General features: G+C 41.8%; 1 protein-coding gene across 6 annotated transcripts in view; it reads left to right on the forward strand.

The window, feature by feature from the left end:
- The window catches only part of Nxpe3 (neurexophilin and PC-esterase domain family member 3), a 73620-nt gene that overhangs the window by 5088 nt on the left and 47602 nt on the right, over positions 1 to 20930 (forward strand). Inside the window, exons 1-2 of one of the 6 annotated variants that reach the window (XM_059276932.1) lie at positions 4934 to 5043; positions 5535 to 5781. In XM_059276932.1, the coding sequence (XP_059132915.1) occupies positions 5689 to 5781 (93 nt within the window). In that variant the 5' untranslated portion in view covers positions 4934 to 5043; positions 5535 to 5688. Of the gene's footprint in view, positions 1 to 4933; positions 5190 to 5534; positions 5782 to 20930 lie in introns of those variants that run through there. The other 5 variants (XM_059276934.1, XM_059276928.1, XM_059276933.1 and 2 more) reach the window with 5 other exon arrangements.

Genomic DNA, 20930 nt, shown 5'->3' on the forward strand with positions numbered 1-20930 from the left:
TAGCCCATGCCCTTAATCCGATCACGTGGGAGGCAGAATCTCTGTGTGGTCAAGGACACAGCCAAGTGTGGTGACACTAGTCTTTAACCCCAGTACCAACCGTAGAGACCTGGAGGTCTGTATAGACAGGCAGTGACAAAAAAGTCATGTGGCTGGGCTTAGAGCCAATGAAAAGGCAGAACAGAAAGGCAATAAAAACACAAGTCAGACAGGAAGAAGCTCTTTCTGGGGAAGTGACGACGGCGGCAAGGTGGTAAGATAAGGTAGTTGTGGCTCTTCTCTAGTGCTCTGATCTCTTTGGCTATCACCTCTGTATTTGGCCCTGTGTTTCTTATTTAATAAGACTGTTTAGACATTCATCTACACCCAACAGCTTTTGGGAGCCAGGGTGTGCCAGCACTTGGCAAATTTATTCTTGGGTATTCTCGGAATTTTTATCTCTTCCCTGGTACACCTTGAATGCCACAGATGACACTTTCGCCTGTGGGGTCAGGAGCCTTGCTCTCCAGATGCTTAATTTTAGTCCCATGCCAGGGAAGTTTGAGGGACAAGAGACGGATTTTGTTCTGTGTCTTGAATTTTTTTTTTTCCTTGATGTTTGCTGGCTTGAGGACAGCTTTTGGAAGACTTGCCTGAAAGCAGGCTATAAACTGATCTCTGGCTTAAGAGCCATCCTGACTACTGTAAACTTATTTGCATGGATGCTAGCCCACTTCCAGACCCATTTGTGCCTCTCACTGCAGTTTGAGAATGACTGGGAGGAGTTAAGGTGAGTTAGGGTGAGAGTCAGCAGAAGCGGCCTGCACAACACTGGAGAGCCCACCCACTCGTTCAGGAGTTAAGATGAGGTGGGTTAAAGCCTGCCTACTGCCGGAAAGCGGAAGTCAGATAGACAGAAGTGGTTGCATGTGGCAGGGGCCGTAGGGGGAGGGAGAAGGATTCAGAGCTTCAGTAGAAAGCTTGGGGATGAGGTAACTTTTAATTTGCCCCTGTCCACTGGCAGAAGTTCCTGCAAAGCTGTTATACAGCAAAATTTACTGGTATCTGCCAAATTTATTAGTATCTGCCCTTTTGTCCCATGGCTGCAGCCGAGAGAGAAAAATAAAAAATTAAAATAACAAACCGGGATCCTAGGCTCCTATCTCAAGCGTCCCTGAGATAGAGGAAGGATCTGTGAATCAGCACAGGTTACCCAAAACATCATCACGGTATGAGTAAGGGCTGGGAGCGTACGCAGCATGTGGACCACCCGGTGGTCCAACAGCATCCTATACTTGGTCAAGACAGAGTGTGTCCTTGCCTGCGCAGTTCCAGGACCCCGAGGTCTGGCACAAATAATATATCTGAGGCTGCAGAGTTGGGAAGGGACTCACCAATCACACCTGTGGTGGAGATGCAGCACGGCGGCGGCGGGTGTGGTGTGCAGTCACAGGTCCTCGGCTAGGCTTTTGGCATTCAGCCCCGGATGCTAAGTGTGCAGAATTTCCTATTTGAGTCACAGCACCAGTGATGGTTAAAACGGCGCTGGTGAGTTGGCGGGCAGTGGAAAAGTCACGGGTCCTGGCCACCAGAGTTAGAAAGAGCTGTATTAGAAAGAAGCCAGGCCTGGCAGGAAGGAAGATGGCAGGAGCAGAGCAGGAGAGGCACAGAGAGGAAGCACAGAAAGAGAGGGTGGGGGTCCGCATCCAGCTTTTTAAAGGCAGGTATGTCGACTGTGTCCCCCGATGACATAAGACATTAGACCCTAGCTGCACACGTACAGAATCCTAACTAACACTCATGACTGGTAGATGTAGCTGAAGAGATTAGAAACACATTCGAAGAGTAATCAGCTAGGAAGTGAAAATAAGTGCGGTGGGATTCTGAGGAGGAGGACACGTTCCTTCAGCTTAGTCTGCCCCCTTTCTGCAGCTGGATTGGGAAGAGCTAACATGGTTCTTTTTTGTTTTTGTTTTTGTTTTTGTTTTTTTGAAACAGTATTTCTCTTTGTAACAGTTCTGGAACTCGATTTATGGACCAGGCTGGCCTTCAACTCACAGAGATCCACCTGCCTCTACCTCCTTAGTGCTGGGATTAAAGGCATGTGCTACCAAGCTTGGCTATGGTAACATGGTCCAGATGGGTGGAGTAGAGGAGTGAGAGTGAGCGGCTTCTAGGTCCAGCAGAAAGCTGAAGGGGGTAATGGTGCAATTGTGAGCTACTGCAAACCTCTTTCCATCTTTGCCTCCCCGCCAAGAAACCCTCCATGAGAGCAAAATACTGGTACCTCTCTGTTTACCTGTATCACACATCAATTATATACTTGTTGTTTGGGGGGTTTTCATTTAGTGTGTGTGTTACTTTGCTGTGGGATGTTCTGTATGTTAAATGTGTTGCTCTGATTGGTTAATAAATAAAACACTGATTGGCCAGTAGCTAGGCAGGAAGTATAGGCGGGACAAGCAGAGAAGAGAATTCTGGGAACAGGAAGGCTGAGTTAGAGAGACGCTGCCAGCTGCTGCCATGACAAGCAAGATGTAAGGTACTGGAAGGCCACGAGCCATGTGGCAACTTATAGACTAATAAACATAGGTTAATTTAAGATAGAAGGATTAGACAGCAAGAAGCCTGCCACGGCCATACAGTTTGTAAGCAATATAAGTCTCTGTGTGTTTACTCGATTGAGTCTGAGGGGCTGTGGGACTGGTGGGTGAGAGAGATTTGTCCTGACCGTGGGCCAGGCAGGACTAGAGAAAACTTTTTCTATATGTCACTTAGACTTTATAGTTCCCAATTCATGTGGACTGTATACCACTTAATGTTCTCATTTTTACATTTAATCTCTCCTTCCTCCTCCCTTTGTGTGTGTGTGTGTGTGTGTGTGTGTGTGTGTGTGTGTGTGTGTGTGTGTCCCACACGTGGAGGTCAGAGGACAACTTCTAGGAGTCATTCTTTCCTCTTACCTTGTGGATCCTGGGGCTCAAACACAGGTTCTTGGGCTTCCCAGCAAGCACCTTTACCTGCTGAGTCAGTCACCTCACTGGCCCATTTTTAAGGAAGAATCATTTCTAATAAACGAAGAGCTTAACTGTTCAAGGTAGCAACACCCCTTGGCTTACACTAAACAATATATATGACTTGTTTCTAAGTGTGAACACCTTTCCTCACTGAGGTCTACAGTCGTGTGTGTTTGGTTTCCAGCCATAGGCTCCTGGAGCAGTGGGTGTTGTAAGCAAACCTTTATCAGCTCTGGCACAGAGACTGGAAACACCATCAGTGTTGAGGTAGAGCTGAACCCTTCAGTTGGAGACGGCCAGGGAACTGTTGAGAAGCCACAGAAACTGGAGTTGTAAAAATGCAATTATTTCTGTCCCACCTCTAAACAGTAAGGGGAGTAATTGTGATCTGGCTATCCAGGGCAACGTCAAAACGGCTGAGGAGAGAGCGGATTGGTAACAGGAGCTGGTGGAGAAAGTGTCCAATAGAGGAACCGGTGAGGGCTGACCACGTGGCTCAGCAGGGAAAGGCTCTGGCCCTCAGGATGGGTGGCCCAAGTTCAGTTCCCAGGACCCACGTGGTAGACGGAGAGAACTGACTCTGTAAGTTGGCCTCTGACCTCCACATGTGCACTGTGGCACAAACACACACAAATGTACATTAAAAAAAATTTAAACATTTTAAAAAATTTAAATAATGGATGATAATGTGGATTAACCAGGACTGCCTCTGCCCCTTTTTAAATTCAGGAGATGATGCCAACACGAGTCTGAATTTCAGGGCATTACCATAAAAACATGAAGATAAAAATGAATATAAGTAAACACCAACAAGGGTTTCAAAGCAGGCAATGCCAAAGTGCCCAAGCCACAGGATGTAGGCTTACACAAAGGCAGGACCAGCTAAGGGGTCGACTCACTAAGGTATAAAGAAAATTCATTTGCGGAGAGCAAAAGTCAAGGCCGAACAGATGTGAGTCAAGATGTCCCGCGTCAGAAAAGTTCACCTCAAAGTGCACCTTTTCTGTTTAGGGAACAGAAACAATGACTTCCTTTTCACATGTCCTTTGGTGGCAGTGTACAGCAGAGAGAGAGAGAGAGAGAGAGAGAGAGAGAGAGAGAGAGAGAGAGAGAGAGAGAGAGAGAGAATGACCACGGATGAGAGAGAACTTTGCTCTCCTTCAAGACTTTTTCTAGAAAAGTTTAATAATTAAGTAAATTGCTTGTTGGTGCTTCCAGTACCTACATATCTGGGGTTTAAAGCCGTATGTAAATACATCAATTTGTGTGTTTCAGTTTTTGTTTTACAGAAAGTTTACAAATGTCCTTACACTAATACAAAAATTAACCCATTCTTGAACCAAGAATTCCTATGGTGCACAAGAAAAAAAAATAGATTCTCTACTTTAATTACTATATTTTCTACTGAATTGTTATATATTTTTTAGAAGGAGAGAAATCAGAGCAAATATTTTTTGGTTTTTTTCCTTTTGGAAAATTTTGTGTATTCTTCTTCTTTTTTTTTTTTTTTTTTGAGTCAGGGCTTCTCTGTGTAATCACCCTGGCTGTTCTGGAACTTGCTCTGTAGACCAGGTTTACCTAAACTCCTGAACTCCTAGAGATCCACCTGCCTCTGCCTCCCAAGTGCTGGGATTAAAGGTGTGCACCACCACCACCCAGCTTGTATTATTCTTTCTGCCTGTTTTTCTATAAAAATAAAATGTGCAGATATCTGTTCCTTGCTCTAAAAAGAGAAGTTATGGCAGTTTTATAAATGTTATAAAATTATGTTTATTGGGTTGAGAAAATAGTTAAAATCATGACTGATTCGCAACACCCCCTCTCCAAGCTCAGCAACAGTAACAACAACATAAAACCAGCAACTGGAAAGAACATTTTGAATTTGTTATGGAACTCTAGTCCTTTGCCCCTAAGCGTCTGTGATAAAGGAATCAGGGCCTCTTACAGACTCATCAAGCTAAGCTTCTTCCTCACATCTTCAGGGCAGGTGTCTTTCTTCTTATACCTTGTCACTTTGCTGAAGGACAAAGAGGACCTGATGGAAGCTGTAAACCCAAAGGCTGTTTTGTATCTTGCTGGGGAGATTGTGGTATTCTGGCTTTCCAAAGGGTCGGGATGGTTTGCACAGTGTTCTGGAGTGCTTTATAAAATTACAAGGCCTCCTCCTAACCCTCTTTACATAAAATGAACACGGTAATGTTGGCTAACTTAAGCTATAAGGGAACTGAGGTGATTTTGCTTAGAACTCTAGAAATTTAATGTTTACTTTTATTTCACAATTTCTGAGTTTGAACATTTTTTTCTATTAAAATTATAAGCTAAATAGTTAATAAGGTAATTATGAGCATCTCTGCATAGAAGCCTGGGGTTAGAAAAGGAACAGAAACAATTATCTGGAGATAAGTTATTACTGTTCCCAGGCCCTTTGCTTTGTCTTTGTGACTGGGCCTTAGATAAGGCCCAGAAAAGGAAAGCAGTTGGTGAGACTTTCATTTCTCTTGCTTATTGAATAAAAACATGCCTCTTGAATTGTTGCAGTCTCTCCTCTACAGAACTCTCAAGCTCACTGGCAGGACAGAAGCAAATTAACTTGAATACTCATCCGCGGCTCAGCACAAACGACGACGACATGGAGCTTTGAAGGTGACAGTAGCCTGGTGTCGGCCATGGGTCATCGGGACACAGACGGACCATGTGGACCACTTTCTTCAAACTACGAGTCTTCTGCTGTCTGTTTGCGGTGCTAATGGTGGTGGTGTTGGTGGTCAATATCACTCAGGTGGAGGTGAGTGCTCAGATCTGGGGGTTTGGCTCTCAGTAGCCGGGGGTCATCCAGCAGCTTAGGCCAGTTGTATCTTTTCCTTGCTGTGGTATGTATGTGAGCATCTCTAGCATCCAGCTGCTGTGCCAGTCACTGAGGACCCAGGAGTGAAGACTGGGTTTCTATTGTGGAGCTCACAAATGAGTGTATGTGGAAGAAAATGCAGAGAACACTTATCTGAAATGCTTAGACTAGATGGAATGTGCCATATTCTGGAGCTTTTTATTTACAAAGAAGGTAGGTTCATTTAGCTTACGAATATTAGAAATTTTTGGATTTGGGAGATCTATTTATTTGAGACAGAATCTCACTATGTAGCCCTAGCTGACGTCAAGCTCAGAGATCTGCCTCTTTCTCCCGCCCTTTCTCTTTGGTTTTTCGAGACAGGGTTTCTCTGTGGTACAGCTTTGTCTGTCCTGGAACTTGCTTTGTAGAGTTCCAGGCTGGCTTTGAACTCACAGGAGATCCACCTGCCTCTGCCTCCTGAGTGCTGAGACTAAAGGCGTTCGTCACCACCTCCCTGCTGCCTCTTTTGAGTCTGGAATTAAAACACGCACCAGCACACTTGGCTTGGATTTGGGAGTTTTTTCATAGACGCTGCTGACCTAATGTTTGTCATTTGAAAATGTTGAAGTCAGATATGTGCCCAAATCTGAACACTCAGAAATTTAAGTTTGGACTTTGGAGCATTTTAGATTTTGGTGTTTTGGATTAAGAATGTTACTGTATTAGGTTTCCATTGTTTATTTTATTTTACTATTATTCCTTGGATGCCCGTTTGTTTCCTAAGGAGAGACAGAAATGTTGCTGTGGTGGATGAGAGGGGAGGTAGGGAGTAAACAGGGAGGAGTAGGGGGAGGGGAAACGAATCAGAACATGAAATTTTAAACAGATTTTTAAATCTGTTTTCAGTAAAAGAAAAAAAAATGTTACCTACAGTCATGAGTAATAATCATAATTGGGGGCCAGAAAGGTAGCTCAGAGGTTAAGAGCACTGGCTGCTCTTCCAAAGGTCCTGAGTTCAATTCCCAGCAACCACATAATGGCTCACAACCATCTGTAATGAGATCTGGTGTTTGTTTTCTGGCAGGCAGGCATACCATTCAGGCAGAACACTGTGTACATAATAAACAAATAAATCTTAAAAAAAAACCCCAAAAAACCATAATTGGGTAATGTGGTAACAATGACTGGTAATGCTCACGAAAGTGCTGAAAAGAAAAGAGAGGAAGTTGGTGGTCTCCCTTTCCCGACTCGGCCACAACCAAAGGCTAGCCTCCAGCTAGCTCTAGGCAGCCCCCAGCTGGTTGCCGCTGACACTGGGGTGGCATTGGTGGGGCCATCAGGGCAAAAGCCCAGTCAGCAGCTCTTCTGTTTCCTTGGGAGCAAGGAGAGTGGCTACCTCATGGCTGCCCTAGAGTAAGGAAGGGGGCGCTTCCTGAAGGAGGGCACCGTGTAACCTGGCCACGGGCTGAAGGACAGATGCAGGGGAGAAACTGATGAATCTGTTTTGAATACTGCTGTATGGCTGGAGGCAGGGACCCTGGCTCTCGGAGCCCCTCACAAGTGCCTGAGAGACACTAGCCCTCTTCCCGACTCCCTCTGTTCAACACATATATGACCAAAGATATGGAGCAGTTTCTACAGAAAAGATGGTAGCCCTTTTATTTTGTTACTTGACTTGATTTTGGGATTTTTTTTTTTTTTTTTTTTTTTTTTTTTTTTTTTTTTTTTTTTTTTTTTTTTTAGGACGCAAGTCTTAGCTAAGCAGGGCATTTCTTTGCTTATTTGGGTTAGCACAAGAATTTCTAGAGGCTAAGCCATAGGCTTTTACAAAATTTCCCACTGGAAATGGTTTTGTGTTGTGTAGCAGAACACCTGCTTTCACTGTGAAATGGACACAGAGTCTTTCACGGTTTTTGCAAGCCTTTGGGTACTTTGAAGAACACGAAGTGATTCTGTTCGAGATTAACATCTTGAAGATTAAGCATAACAGCTAGGAATTGATCCCTTTTATTACACTGTTCTCATATTTTGCTGCAGGCAAGGCAGTGTTGGCACCATATTGACAATGCCTTCCACCTGAGAGCTGACAGTTATCAATATACATCTAGGTATTGTGATAACAGAACACAAGAACTTACAATACCTTTTTATTATTTTAAATCTCTGTCTCAGTCTCTGTCTGTCTGTCTGTCTGTCTGTCTGTCTCTCTCTGTGTGTCTCTGTCTCTGTCTCTCTCTATCTCTATCTGTATGTGTGTTGAGTGTGAATGCCACTTGCCACAGCATGCATATTGATGTTGGAGGACAATATTAGATATTGGTCCTCACCTTCCACTTTGTTTGAGGCAGGGTCTCTTCGTTGTTCTTCACTGGGTGCACTAGTCTAGCTGGCCTGTGATCTTCCGAGGAGTCTCTGGTCTCCACCTCCCATCTCACTGGAGGAGTAGGAGTGCTGGGATAACAGATACCTGCTATTGCATCTGCCTCTACATGGGTTCGGGGGATTCAAATTTAGGTTCTCAACCTTGTGTGGCAAGAGCCATCTCCCCAGTCCCAGTCATTCGAAGTGTACATTTCAGTGGAATTAAGCACATTCACATTGTGCAGCTACTCTACTGTCTGTCTCTGGAACTTCATTTTTGTCTTCCCAGCCTGAAATTCTGGTACTGTTATACAATTATCTGTTCCTTCCTCTCCCTCAGCTTCCGTTACCTAATTATCAATTTTCTGTCTCTATGAATTTCATGAGTCTAAATGCTACACCCAATAGAATCACATGATATTTTGTGACTGGCTTACTTCTGTTAGTGTAAGGTTCTCAAGATTCATTTATGTTGTGGCGTGAATCACAATTTTCATTCCTGGATAGGCTCTCATCTTACAGTCCAAACTGTCATGACACTCACTATGCAGCCAACGTGGCTTTAAGCTCCCGGCAATCCTTATGCCTCCGGTTCCCAAATGCTGGGGTTACATCTATGAATCACCATGTTCCCTTAACCTTTGCTTTTTAGTTGGGGTGTTTAGACTCTTTATATTTAATGTAGTTGTTGAGAGGATTATGGTTACACCATTTTGTTGTTCATATTCATCTTATTCTCTTCCCCTTGTCTGCTTTGTTTCACATTGAGAAATTATTTTAATCCATTTTATTTTTTGAAGGGCTTCTTAGCAATAATTTTGTTATTTTAGCAATTCTTTCAGGGCTTACAGTATATATATATATTTAGTATCACACTCTGTGGTAAATGGTATTCCACCTCATGTAGTATAAACACCTTGCCACAATGGATATTCATTTCTCCTTTTGATTTTTGTGCTGTTACCATATACTTTACCGCTGCAAGTATTTAGCACACGACTTTGCTTTTTAGCAGCATTCATTCTTGTTTGTGGATCTCTTTTTCAGTCTCATAATAGTTTCTTTCTTTTGAACTGTCTTGACATTTCTTCTGGTGCAGGTTTGTTGGTGATAAATGTGTTCACTTTTGGTAGATTTGAAAAAAATCCTATATAGCCTTTAAAAATATTTACTACAGCTTTGGCTTTAACATAGTTTTAGGGTTATAGAAAAATTACACTGAAAGTAGAGTTCTCATATTGCCCCTCCTCATTCCATGTTATTAAAATATCGCACTTGTGTGATTTTTTTATTTTCCCTGAACAGTTTCTCAACCACATCTGTGCTACCTTTTTTTTTTTTTTTTAAATCCTGGTGTGATCAGACACCAGATGGCCTGGGAATTGAACCCGGGTCCTCTGGAACATCAGTCAGTGCTCTTAATTGCGGAGGGGGAAGAGAGAGATGGCTCCGCATCTGCTCTACAACCTCAGCTTCGTGGCTCTATTTTGCTCCATTGCATAGCTTTGCCATAGTTTATTTAATATCCAATTGATGGATTTTACTTCCAAGAACAGTGTAGTAGTCAGGGTTCTCTAGAGGAATAGAAGTGATAGAATGACTCGTGTGTGTGTGTGTGTGTGTGTGTGTGTGTGTGTGTGTGTGTGTGTATACATATATATGTATCTATCTATCATCTATGTATGTATGTATATATGTGTGTATGTAACTACCTACCTACCTACCTACCTACCTGTCTGTCTGTCTGTCTGCCTGCCTGCCTGTGTGCCTGTCTGTCTGTCTGTCTTCCCCGTTAGTTCACCAGCATGGTGTACATTCTTCCTATTTCTATGGGAAATAAGGCTCACATAAGTTCACAAGGTGATGGAGAAGAAGCGAAGCATATGTTTTTCTGACTGTTTTATCTACTGTTGATGCCACTTCCTTGATCAGAACTAGGGCATCTAATCATCATGAGATGTAGGCTGCCTTATTTCTCAGATATTAAAGCCAAAACTCAGTGGCTTGGAAAGTTCTTGTTAATCTGGTCTTCTATCTCCACATTTCCCTATTTGGAATTTAAAGTTCTTTTCATCACATCTTCTTAATTTTTTCATTTGAAAAATGAGAAGTTCTTTGCTCTCTGTTGCCCCAGGGTCTTTGGACCATCGATTCCTTTTCTCCTCTGCCGTCTTTGTCTGATAAATTTTGCTCTTCCTTCAGACTGAACTTAGACGTTACTGTCTTGTGACTCTTAAGTTCTAGTTTATGTGATCCCATTGCTTCTGTTTTAGTTTGGGTCTCAAATGGTCTCCAAAAGCTCATTCTTTTGTTGAAGTCTTCATCCAAATGCATTGGTACTTCGTGGAAATGATCAGACCAAGAGGATTCCGACCTTAGCCACAGAGTGATCAGGTGACAATCATGGTATAATTTGCAGTTGGGAGGTGGTGGAAACTTTGGAAGGTGGGGCCTAATTGGAGATAATGGGTCACAGGGGAAAGCCAGTGAGATATGTATTTTGCTTCCTGTTTTCCGCTGCTACGAGATGAGTAGCCTTGCTGTCCTATGGTGTGCCCACCATGCTTCTCTTCCTTCCCACATTGTGGACTGAGGCTTGCTGAGGGGAAGGTCAGCATGTACCAGCTCCTGCCAGTCCTGTGGTATAATCTTATTATAAGTTGACCAGGAGTTTAACATTTACTTTACATATGGGGAATGCATGCTATTGCCTCCTCAAACCTTTGTGAATCTTACATTTCAACTGGAGTCCAAATATTTTGTGCATTCTCTTGACCAGGTAGCTGCTGTATGGTTACCGGATAAATTAAAGGTGATTGTGTGAAAACAGGCTTTCTTTCTGTAACCTTATAATCCAATCCTGAAACAATTTCACCGTTAAATTCTTCTGTCTGAATCTGAATTTCTCTATAATTCATTTTAACAGGTTTTTCTAAAGCTTTTATCCTGGCACTTAAATTGACTATCTTTTTACATAGTAAAATAAGGATAAGGAAAGTAATAATGTGCATTATCCCATCAACATTAATCTTCTCATATAGTTGTTCCATTTTCAGACTGCCTAAAATTTTATCAAACAAAGACCAATTTTCTTCCAATGTACACATAAAACCCATTTTTTTTAAATGTGGAAAAAAATTTCTCTTTAAATAGTTTTTTTCTTTAAAATATCTGATATCTTAATTGACTTACCAAGTCTGTGTAGAACAGTAGAAATCCGAGGGAATTTCAGAACAGCTACCTAGTGTCCAAGGTGTGAATCCAGAGAGAGAGAGAGAGAGAGAGAGAGAGAGAGAGAGAGAGAGAGAGAGCGAGAAAGCATAGCCACGAGTTCTGGCTAGAAGCTTAAATCCAGCCATGAGTTCTGCTTGAGCTAAGTGGAGCCTGGGCTCCGGCTTCCTTAAGCTCTGACCATGTGTGTTGGCGTTTCGTGTAGCTGTTGCAATTACAGTTGAGTGCAGCCGACCGGTAGCTCTGGCAGGCCTGACTTGGTCATAGCTCCAGCTGTGGGTAACCGCTCGTAGCTATGGTCAGTTGGGCTTGGGGCCTAGGCCGAGTTTGGCCCCAGCTGGGCCCACCGCCAAGCCAAGCGGTTTTTAATGAATTCTTGCCATGTGGATGCCAAATGTAGATGAACAGTGTTATTAAATAAGAAACACAGAGCCAAATGCAGAGTTAAAAGCCCAAGAGGTTAGAGCAGTAGCTAAGAGCTGAGACTAAAAACCCTTTCTTACCCTTCACTGCCACTGTCGTCCTTCCTCTCAGAAAGAGGCCTACTTCCTGTCTGTCTGTCTTTTTATTGACTTTCTGCTCTGCCTTCTCATTGGTTATAAACCCAACCACATGACCTCCTCGTCACTGCCTGTCTATACAGACCTCCAGGTCTTCTATGGTTGGTATTGAGATTAAAGGCATGTGTCTCCATGCTGGCTGTATCCTTGAACACACAGAGATCTGCCTGTCATGTGATCTGGATTAAGGGCATGTGCTACCATCACCTGGCTTCTGCTATGGCTTGCTATTAGCTCTAACCCCCAGGCAACTTTATTTATTGACATACAAATAAAATCACATTTCAGTACAAATAAAATATCACCATAGACTGAAACATCTGAAAGTGTGAGTTGATTTTCTCAGGTGTTTTGTCACAGTGACAGAAAGCTAACACAACTCCATGTGCTTCTACTTTACCACACGGGACTTATAGACTGTGTTGCCAGATGTGTCCACTCATCTGTCTGCCCCAGTCATCTATAAGGAACACAGGACATTGCGCCTAATTTGAAAGCCCAGGACTAGCTCTTGCCGAGTAGTCTGGCCTCTTAGACTAGGCAGGTGCTTTCCAGGTTACCAGAATCTCAGCCACTTCTGCGGGTTTTATTGACAGCCTGTTTCACTCATGCATGGTTTCCTACTTAACATCTATAGCCATTGGGGAATAGAATCTGTACTACAAACCATTTTATGTATATCAGGAAGAGAGTCTCCTGTAGCTAGAGTTTTCCTGCCTTGTCCACAGTCAGGACAAATCTCTGTCACCTGCCAGTCCCACAGCCACTCAGACCCAACCAAGTAAACACAGAGACTTATATTGCTTACAAACTGTATGGCCGTGGCAGGCTTCTTGCTAACTGTTCTTACAGCTTAAATTAATCCATTTCCATTAATCTATCCCTTGCCACGTGGCTCGTGGCTTACCGGCGTCTTCACATGCTGCTTGTCATGGTGGTGGCTGGCAGGTCTCCCTCACTCAGCCTTCCACTTCCCAGAATTCTCCTCTCTCCTTGTCCCGCCTACTTCCTGCCTGGCCACTGGCCAATCAGTGTTTTATTTATTGACCAATCAGAGAAATTTGACATACAGACCATCCCACAGCAGTCTCCCAGAAGTGAAGTGCCCGATAATAGCCTTGACATTGGCTTTATGTTGCAACAGTCTTCTTTGTGTGCTTTGTAGTAACCCCTGGTCTTGCCCACATTACTGGGAGGTACCAGAGGGCAGGAATTAGCTGTGTGCCCCACCAGATCACCTCATGCCAGGTGTATGAGGAGCCAAAATGAACTAAATAACTGTCTTGGCAACTGATAACATACCAAGACTCAACAGCTTGCTTCCTGCCCAGGCAAAGGCTTGCCACTCTGAGGAAAATGTCATTGTGGTAGAGTTGTCTTTTTTTTTTTTTTTGTGGTTTGATTGTTTTTTTAATTCTTCTCTTATATATTACATCCTGACCGAAGTTTCCCCTCCCTCCACTCCTCCCAGTTCCTCCCCCACCTACCTTCTTCCCCAGTTCCATTCCTCCTATGTTTCCCTTGAGAAAAAGGATAGGCCTCCCAGAGATATATATCATCGAACATGGCATAACAAGTTACAATAAGACTAGGAACAAACCCTCATATCAAAAGTGAACAAGACAACCCAATAGGAGGAAAAGGGTCCCAAGAGCAAGCAAAAGAGTCAGAGCACCGCCATCTAACACTTAGGAGTCCCACAAGAACACCCAGCTACATAACCATAACTTATATGCAGAGGACCTAGCTTAGACCCATACCAGGTCAGTGATTGTTTCTTCAGTCTCTGTGAGCCCCTGTATGCCCTGTGTAGTTGATTCTGTGGGCTGTTATTGAGGTATCCTTGATTCCTCTGGCTTCTACAATTCTCCCTCCCCTTCTTTTGTGGGGTGCCCCGGCTCTTCCTAGTGTTTGGTTGTGGCTCTCTGCATCTGCTCTCATCACTTGCTGGATGATGCCTCTCAGATGACAATTCAGCAGGCACCGACCTATAAGTAACTCCCATAAGTTCTGTGTCCCATAACTTTACCCCAGCACATCTTGCAGGCAGGACAGATTGTAGGTTGAAGGTTTTGTGGTTGGGTTGGTGTCCCAGTTCCTTTGCTGAAAGCCTTGCCTAATTATAGAAGATGGCTGATTCAGGCTCTGTATCCCTCATTGAAGCATAAATCTAATTAATCTTAACAATAAAAACCAGGAGTCAGATATCCAGGTAAAAACCTGAAAGATCAGAGAAACAGGGGAGCAGCCACAGTCACTTCCTACCTCTATGGTTCCTCTGACCAAAAAGGGCCGAGATCCTCTCTTTGCCCTGCCTTATTACTTCCTGTCTCCTCTCTGTACAGACCCCCATGGTTAACTAGTATCTAGCTCCACCCTCTGTCTCCAAGCAAACTTTATTTGTCAGAACACAAACAAAATATCACACAACACCCCATTACTAGTCTTCACTAGGGCAACTCTTGAAGATTTCAGGGCATTTCTACTACATTAGGTTTACACACTCCTCCACCAAGTACCCTCCAATTCCAGTCATCTCTCCCAGTCATCTCTCCTTCCACCCCATCCCCTGCCTAATCCTTCCTGTTTCCATTTCCACCTGCGCAAGTCCTTCTGAAAAATCTATTCTTTTTCCCCTTCCAGGGAGATCCATGCATCCCCCTGCCCCTTGAACCCTCCTTGTTACTTAGCCTCTCTGGGTCTGTTGATTGTAGCATGATTATCCTTTACTTAACAGCTAATGTCCATGGTGAGTACATACTATGTCTTTCTGGGTCTGGGTTACCTCACTCAGGATGATTTTTTTTTTCTAGTTCCATCCATTTGCCTCCAAATTTCATGTTGTCATTTTTTTTTTAACAGTTGAGTAATACTCATTGCGTAAATGTACCACATTTTTTCTATCCATTCTTTGGTTGAAGGACATCCAGTTTGTTTTCAGTTTCTGGCTGTTATGAATAAAGCCACTATGAACATAGTTGAGCAAGTGTTCTTGTGGTAGGATGGAGAGTCCTTTGGGTATATGCCCAGGCATGTGATAGCTGGGTTTTGAGGTAGATTGATTTCCAATTTTCTGAGGAACTGCCATATTGATTTTCATAGTGGCTGTACAAGTTTGCACTCCCACCAGTTATGGTGGAATATTCCCCTTGCTCCACATCTTCACCAGCATGAGTTGTCACTTGTGTTTTTGATCTTAGTATTCTCACAGGTTTAAGACAGAATCTCAAAGTAGTTTTGATTTGCTTTTCCCTGATGGCTATGGACATTGAACATGTCTTTAAGTATTTCTTAGCCATTTTGGTTTCCTCTGCTGAGAATTCTCTGTTGAGATCTGTACCCCATTTTTAATTGGATTATTTTGTTTACTGATGTCTAATTTCTTGAATTCTATATTTGTTTTGGATACTAGCCCTCTGTTGGATGTGGAGTTGGTGAGCATCTCATTCAGCAGGCTGCCATTTTGTCTTATTGATGTTGTTCTTTGCCTTACAGAAGCTTTTCAGTTTCATGAGGTCCCATTTACTGATTTTTAATCTTAGTGCCTACACTATCAGTGTTATATTCAGGAAGTTATCTTTGTGCCAATGTATTCAAGGCTATTCCCAACTTTTTCTTCTATCAGGTTCAGTGTATCTGGGTTTTTTGTTTTAGTTTTTTTTGTTGGTTTTTTTTCTTTCTCTTTTTTCTGAGACAGGCTTTCTCTGAGTAGCCCTGGCTGTCCTCTCTCTCTCTGTAGACCAGATTGGCCTCAAACTCACAGAGATCCACCTTGCTCTGCCTCCCGAGTGCTAGGATTAAAGGCGTGTGCCACACTGGCACACTGTATCTGGTTTTATATTGATGTCTTTGATCCACTTGGACTTGAGATTTATGTAGGGTGATAGATATGGATCTATTTGTATTTTTGTATTATGGATATATTTGTATTTTTCTACATGCTGACATCCAGTTAGACCAGTACCATTCGTTGAAGATGTTTTCTTTTTTTCCATTGTCTCTTTCTGGCTTCTTTATAAAAAAAAAAAATCAGGTGTTTATAGGTGTATGATTTAATGTCTGGGTTCTTGATTCAAGTCCATTGACCAACTTGTTTGTATTTATGCCAATACCATAAGGTTTTTATTACTATAGCTCTGTAGTAGAGTCTGAAATCAGGAATGGTGATACCTCTGGAAGTTCTTCTATTGTACTGGATTGTTTTAGCTATCCTGAGTTTTTTGTTTTTTCATATGAAGTTGAGTATTGTCCTTTCAAGGTCTATATAAAGAATTGTGTTGGAATTTTGATGAAGATTATGTTGAATCTGTAGATTGCTTTTGGTAAAATGGCCATTTTTACTATATTAATCCCACTGATCCATGAGCATGGGAGATTTTTTTTATCTTCTGATATCTTCTTCAATTGCTTTCTTCAAAGACTTGAAGTTTTTGTCATACAAGTCTTTCACTTGCTTGATCAGAAGTACCCCAAGATATATTATTTGTGGCTAATGTGAAGGGTGTTATTTCCCTAATTTCTTTCTCAGCCTATTTGCTCTTTGTGTATAGGAGGGCTATTGATTTTGTTGAGTTAATCTCATATCCAGTCACTTCACTAAAGGTGTCTATCAGCTGTAGGAGTTCCCTGGTAGAACTTTTGGGTCACTTTATATATACTATCATCATCTGCAAATATTGATACTTCAACTTCTTCCTTTCCAATTTGTATCCCCTGGATCTCTTTCAGTTGGCTTATTGCTTCAGCTAGAATTTTTGGTTTGGGGACTTTTAATGACTGCTTCTATTTTCTTAGGGGTTCTAGATCTATTTAAATTGTTTATCTCATCTTGATTTAACTTTGGTAGTGGTATTTATTGAGAAAATTATCCATGTCTTTTAGATTTTCCAATTTTGTGGAGAATAGGTTTTTGAAGTATGACCTAATGATCTTTGGATTTCCTCAGTGTCTGTTGTTATGTCTTGCTTTTTGTTTCTGATTTTGTTAATTTGGATATTCTCTCTTTGTCTTTTAGTTAGTTTGGATAAAGATTTGTCTATCTTGTTGATTTTCTCAAAGAACCAAATCTTTGTTTCTTTGATTCTTTATATTGTTTTCTTTGTTTCTATTTTATTGATTTCATCTTTGGTGAGCTTGCTTTTTTCTGTTCTAGAGCTTTCAGGTGTTCTGTTAAGTTGCTGGTGTGAGATCTCTGCCCTGTTTCTTTCTTTGTTTCTTTTTTTTCTTTTTTTTTTTTTTTTTTTAATGATTTTTCAAGATGGGATTTCTCTGTGTAGCTTTGGAGCCTATCCTGGAACTCACTCTGTAGACCAGGCTGGCCTCAAACTCACAGAGATCCTTCTGCCTCTGCCTCCTGAGTGCTGGGATTAAAGACATGTGTCACCACGGCTGGCCTAAAACTATTATTGTTATTATTATTATTATTTTGGTTTTTTGAGACAGGGTTTTTTCGTGTAGTCTTGCCACCACCGCCCTGCTTCTGCCATTTCTTTATGAAGTCACTTAGTGCTATGAACTTTCCTCTTAGCACTGCTCTCATTGTGTCCCTAAGTTTGGGGATGTTGTGCATTTATTTTCATTGAATTCTAGAAAGTCTTTAATTTCTTTATTTCTGCCTTTACCCAGTAGTCATTCAGTAGAGAGTCGTTAAGTTTCCATGAGTTTGTAGGATTTCTGTTGTTGAAGTCCAGTTTTAATCTGTGGTGATCTGATAGGATGCAGGGTATTATTTCATTTTTTTTTGTATCTGTTGGGATTTGCTTTGTGGCCAAGAATGTGGTCTGTTTTGCAGAATGTTCCCTGTTTTGGAGGTTCCCTGAGGTGCAAAGAAGAATTCTTTTGTGTTTGGGTGAAATATTCTGTAGATTATCTGTTAGGTCTATTTGGTTCATAACATGTTAGCTCCATTATTTCTCTGTTGAGTTTTTGTTTGGATGATCTGGAAGTCTTCCATTATTAATGTGTGGGAATCAATGTGTGAGTTAAGCTTTAGTAATTTTTTTTCACAATGTGAGTGCCCTTGTGTTTGGGTCATAGATATTAACAATTGAGACCTCATGTGGGTGGATTTTGCCTTTGATGAATATGAAGTGTCCTTCTCCATCTGCTTTGATTAATTTTGGTTTGAAGTCTCTTTTGTTAGATATTAGAATAGCTACACCAGCTTGCTTCTTCGGGCCATTTGCTTGGAGCATCTTTGTCTAACTCTTTACTCTAAGGTAATGTCTATTTTTGATGTTGAAGTGTGTTTTTTTTTATGCAGCAGTAGGATGGGTCCTGTTTTCAAATCCATTCTGTTAGTCTTTGTCTTTTTATTGGGGAATTGAGTCCATCGGTATCTAGAGATATTAATGACCAGTGGTTATTAATTCATGTTATTTTGTTGTTAGTGGTAGTGTGTGTGTGTGTGTGTGTGTGTGTGTGTGTTTCCCCTCTTTTGGTGTAGCTGGTGTGAGATTATTTCCTGTTTTTTCATAGGGGTAGTTAACTTCCTTGGGGTGGAGTTTTCCTTCTAGTACCTTCTGTAGGGCTGCATTTGTGGATAGATATTATCTAATTTTGACTTTACCATGGAATATCTTGTTTTTTCCATCTATGGTGATTGAAAGTTTTTCTGGGTATAGTAGTCTGGGCTGGCATATGTGGTCTCTTAAAGCCTGCAAGACATCTGTCCAGGCTCTTCTGGCTTTTAGAGTCTCCATTGAAGTTGGGTGTAATTCTTATAGGTCTGACTTTATATATTACTTGGCCTTTTTCCTTTGCAGCTTTCAATATTCTTTATTGTGTATGTTTAATGTTTTGATTATTATGTGTTGAGGGGACATTTTTTTCTGGTCCAGTATGTTTGGATTTCTGTATGCTTCTTATACTTTCATAGGTATGTCCTTCTTTAGGTTGAGAATTTTTTTTTCTATGATTTTGTTGAATATATTTCTGGGCCTTTGAGCAGGGATTCTTCTCCACCTTCTATTCCTATTATTCTTAGGTTTGGTCTTTTCATAGTATCCCAAATTTCCTGGAAGTTTTGTGTTAGGAATTTTTTAGATTTAACATTTTCTTTGACTGATGAATTTATTTCCTTTATCATATCTTCAACACCTGAGCTTCTCTCTTCCGTCTATTGTGTTGTGTTGGTGATGCTTGGATATGTAGTATCTGTTCTCTTACCTAGATTTTCCATTTCCAGAATTTCCTCAATTTGTTTTCTTTCTTGTTTCTATTTCAATTTTCAGGTCTTGAACAGTTTTATTCATTTCCTTCATTGCTTTGTTGTTTCTTGGCTTTCTTTAAGAGATTTATTTAATTCCTTCAATTTTTTGTTTGTGTTTGGGACTTATTCATTTCCTCTTTAAGGAACTCTATCATCTTCATAAAGTTGGTCTTAACGTCGTTTTCTTGTGCTTCAGCTGTGTTGGAATATTCCAGGCTTGCTGTGGTAGGCTAGCTGGGCTCTCCTGGTGCCATATTGCCTTGGCTGTTGTTGATTGTCTTCTTACACTGGTTCTTGCTGTCTGGGTTTGGGGTGATTACAGGTTTAGGTGCTGATTTCTGAGTTTGTTTTTGTTGCTTGGGTGTTTTGTTCCTTGGTTTCTGTTTCCCTTTTGGTCTTCTGGCCATGGTGGCCGGTGGTTGAGTAGAGGGTCTCCACCCGATTTGGGGTCTGGACTTCTGATGGCCACTGGTCAAGCAGCAGGCTGGAGTTCTGGTGGCCGACATGGTCTCTGGTGGAGCGGGGGCTTCTGCTGGAGTTCATGTGATGTGTTTGTTAACACTGATGAGCAGTATGGATACATTACTAACCAATGTCCATTGTTTCCATCAGGTTATATGCCTTTTTCAAACATCACGTTATTTTTCTATTTTACATGTATGGAAGTTTTGCCTGTATGTATGTCTGCATCACATTGTGTACCTTAGAAGCGAGAAGATCCTCAGGGGCTGGAGTTACAGATGGTTGTGAGCCATAGTGTGGGTGCTGAGAATTGAACCTGAGTCCTCTGGAGGAGCAGCCAATGCTCTTGATTGTTGAGCCTTCTCCCCAGCCCAGGTTCTATTCCCTGTTGTATAGTTCTATAGGTTTTGGCAAATGATGTATGTGTTCATCATTGATAGTATGAGGAAGAGTTTTACTGTCCTAAAAGTGCCTAGGACTTTGTATATTTGTTCTTCCTTCCCTCTCTTGAACACCAGATGACTTGTCTTTTGTTGTCCCTAGAGTGTCCCTTTTCCAGGATGTCATGAAGTTGGAATAATGAAGTGTGTAAACTTTCAGATTCTTTTTTCCCCTTTAAATACTTTAAAGCGGTTACTCTATCATCTGTTTGCTTGCATTATTTCTGATGACAAAATGGAATGAGATTTCTTTTGCTTTCTCTAAAATAATAGATGTTTGTTTCTCATGGTTTTAGGGGTCAGGAGTTCAGGCTCAAGGTGCCACACCAGTTCAGGGCCTGATGAGAACCACCTTTCGGCCGTGCAGTGGCCATATTTCACTGTCCACACAGGGTGGAAAGCTCCTCCTCCTCTTCTATTTTGAGACAGGATTCGAGCTGTGGTCCAAGAGAGCTTGGAAGTTGTAGCGATCCTCCTGTCCCAACCCCCAGAATTCTGGGATACAAAGCATGGACCACCATGCCCAGCTTTTTCTCTGTTCTTGCAAAACCCCTGATGCTGTTGTGAGAGTCTGTTCCAATAACCTCATTTAACCCTAACTGCCTTCCAAAAGACGCATCTATAAACCATCACTTCGAGGTTAGGGCATCGATGTAGAAGTTGGGGGCCATACTTGATCCTGTAGGAACAAATTTGGATGACTTCAGGTCTTCCTGCCCTCAAATTACCCTACCCCTTCATTCTTGTTATTTAGCCTTTTATCCAGAATGACTTTTAATGTGAGTGAAGCTGTACATTACAGTTGATTAGACTTTAGTAAGAAGCAAGATTCCGAGTTTTCTA

The sequence above is a fragment of the Peromyscus eremicus genome, chromosome 12 (genome assembly GCF_949786415.1).
Source record: "Peromyscus eremicus chromosome 12, PerEre_H2_v1, whole genome shotgun sequence".
Classification (NCBI taxonomy): domain Eukaryota; kingdom Metazoa; phylum Chordata; class Mammalia; order Rodentia; family Cricetidae; genus Peromyscus; species Peromyscus eremicus.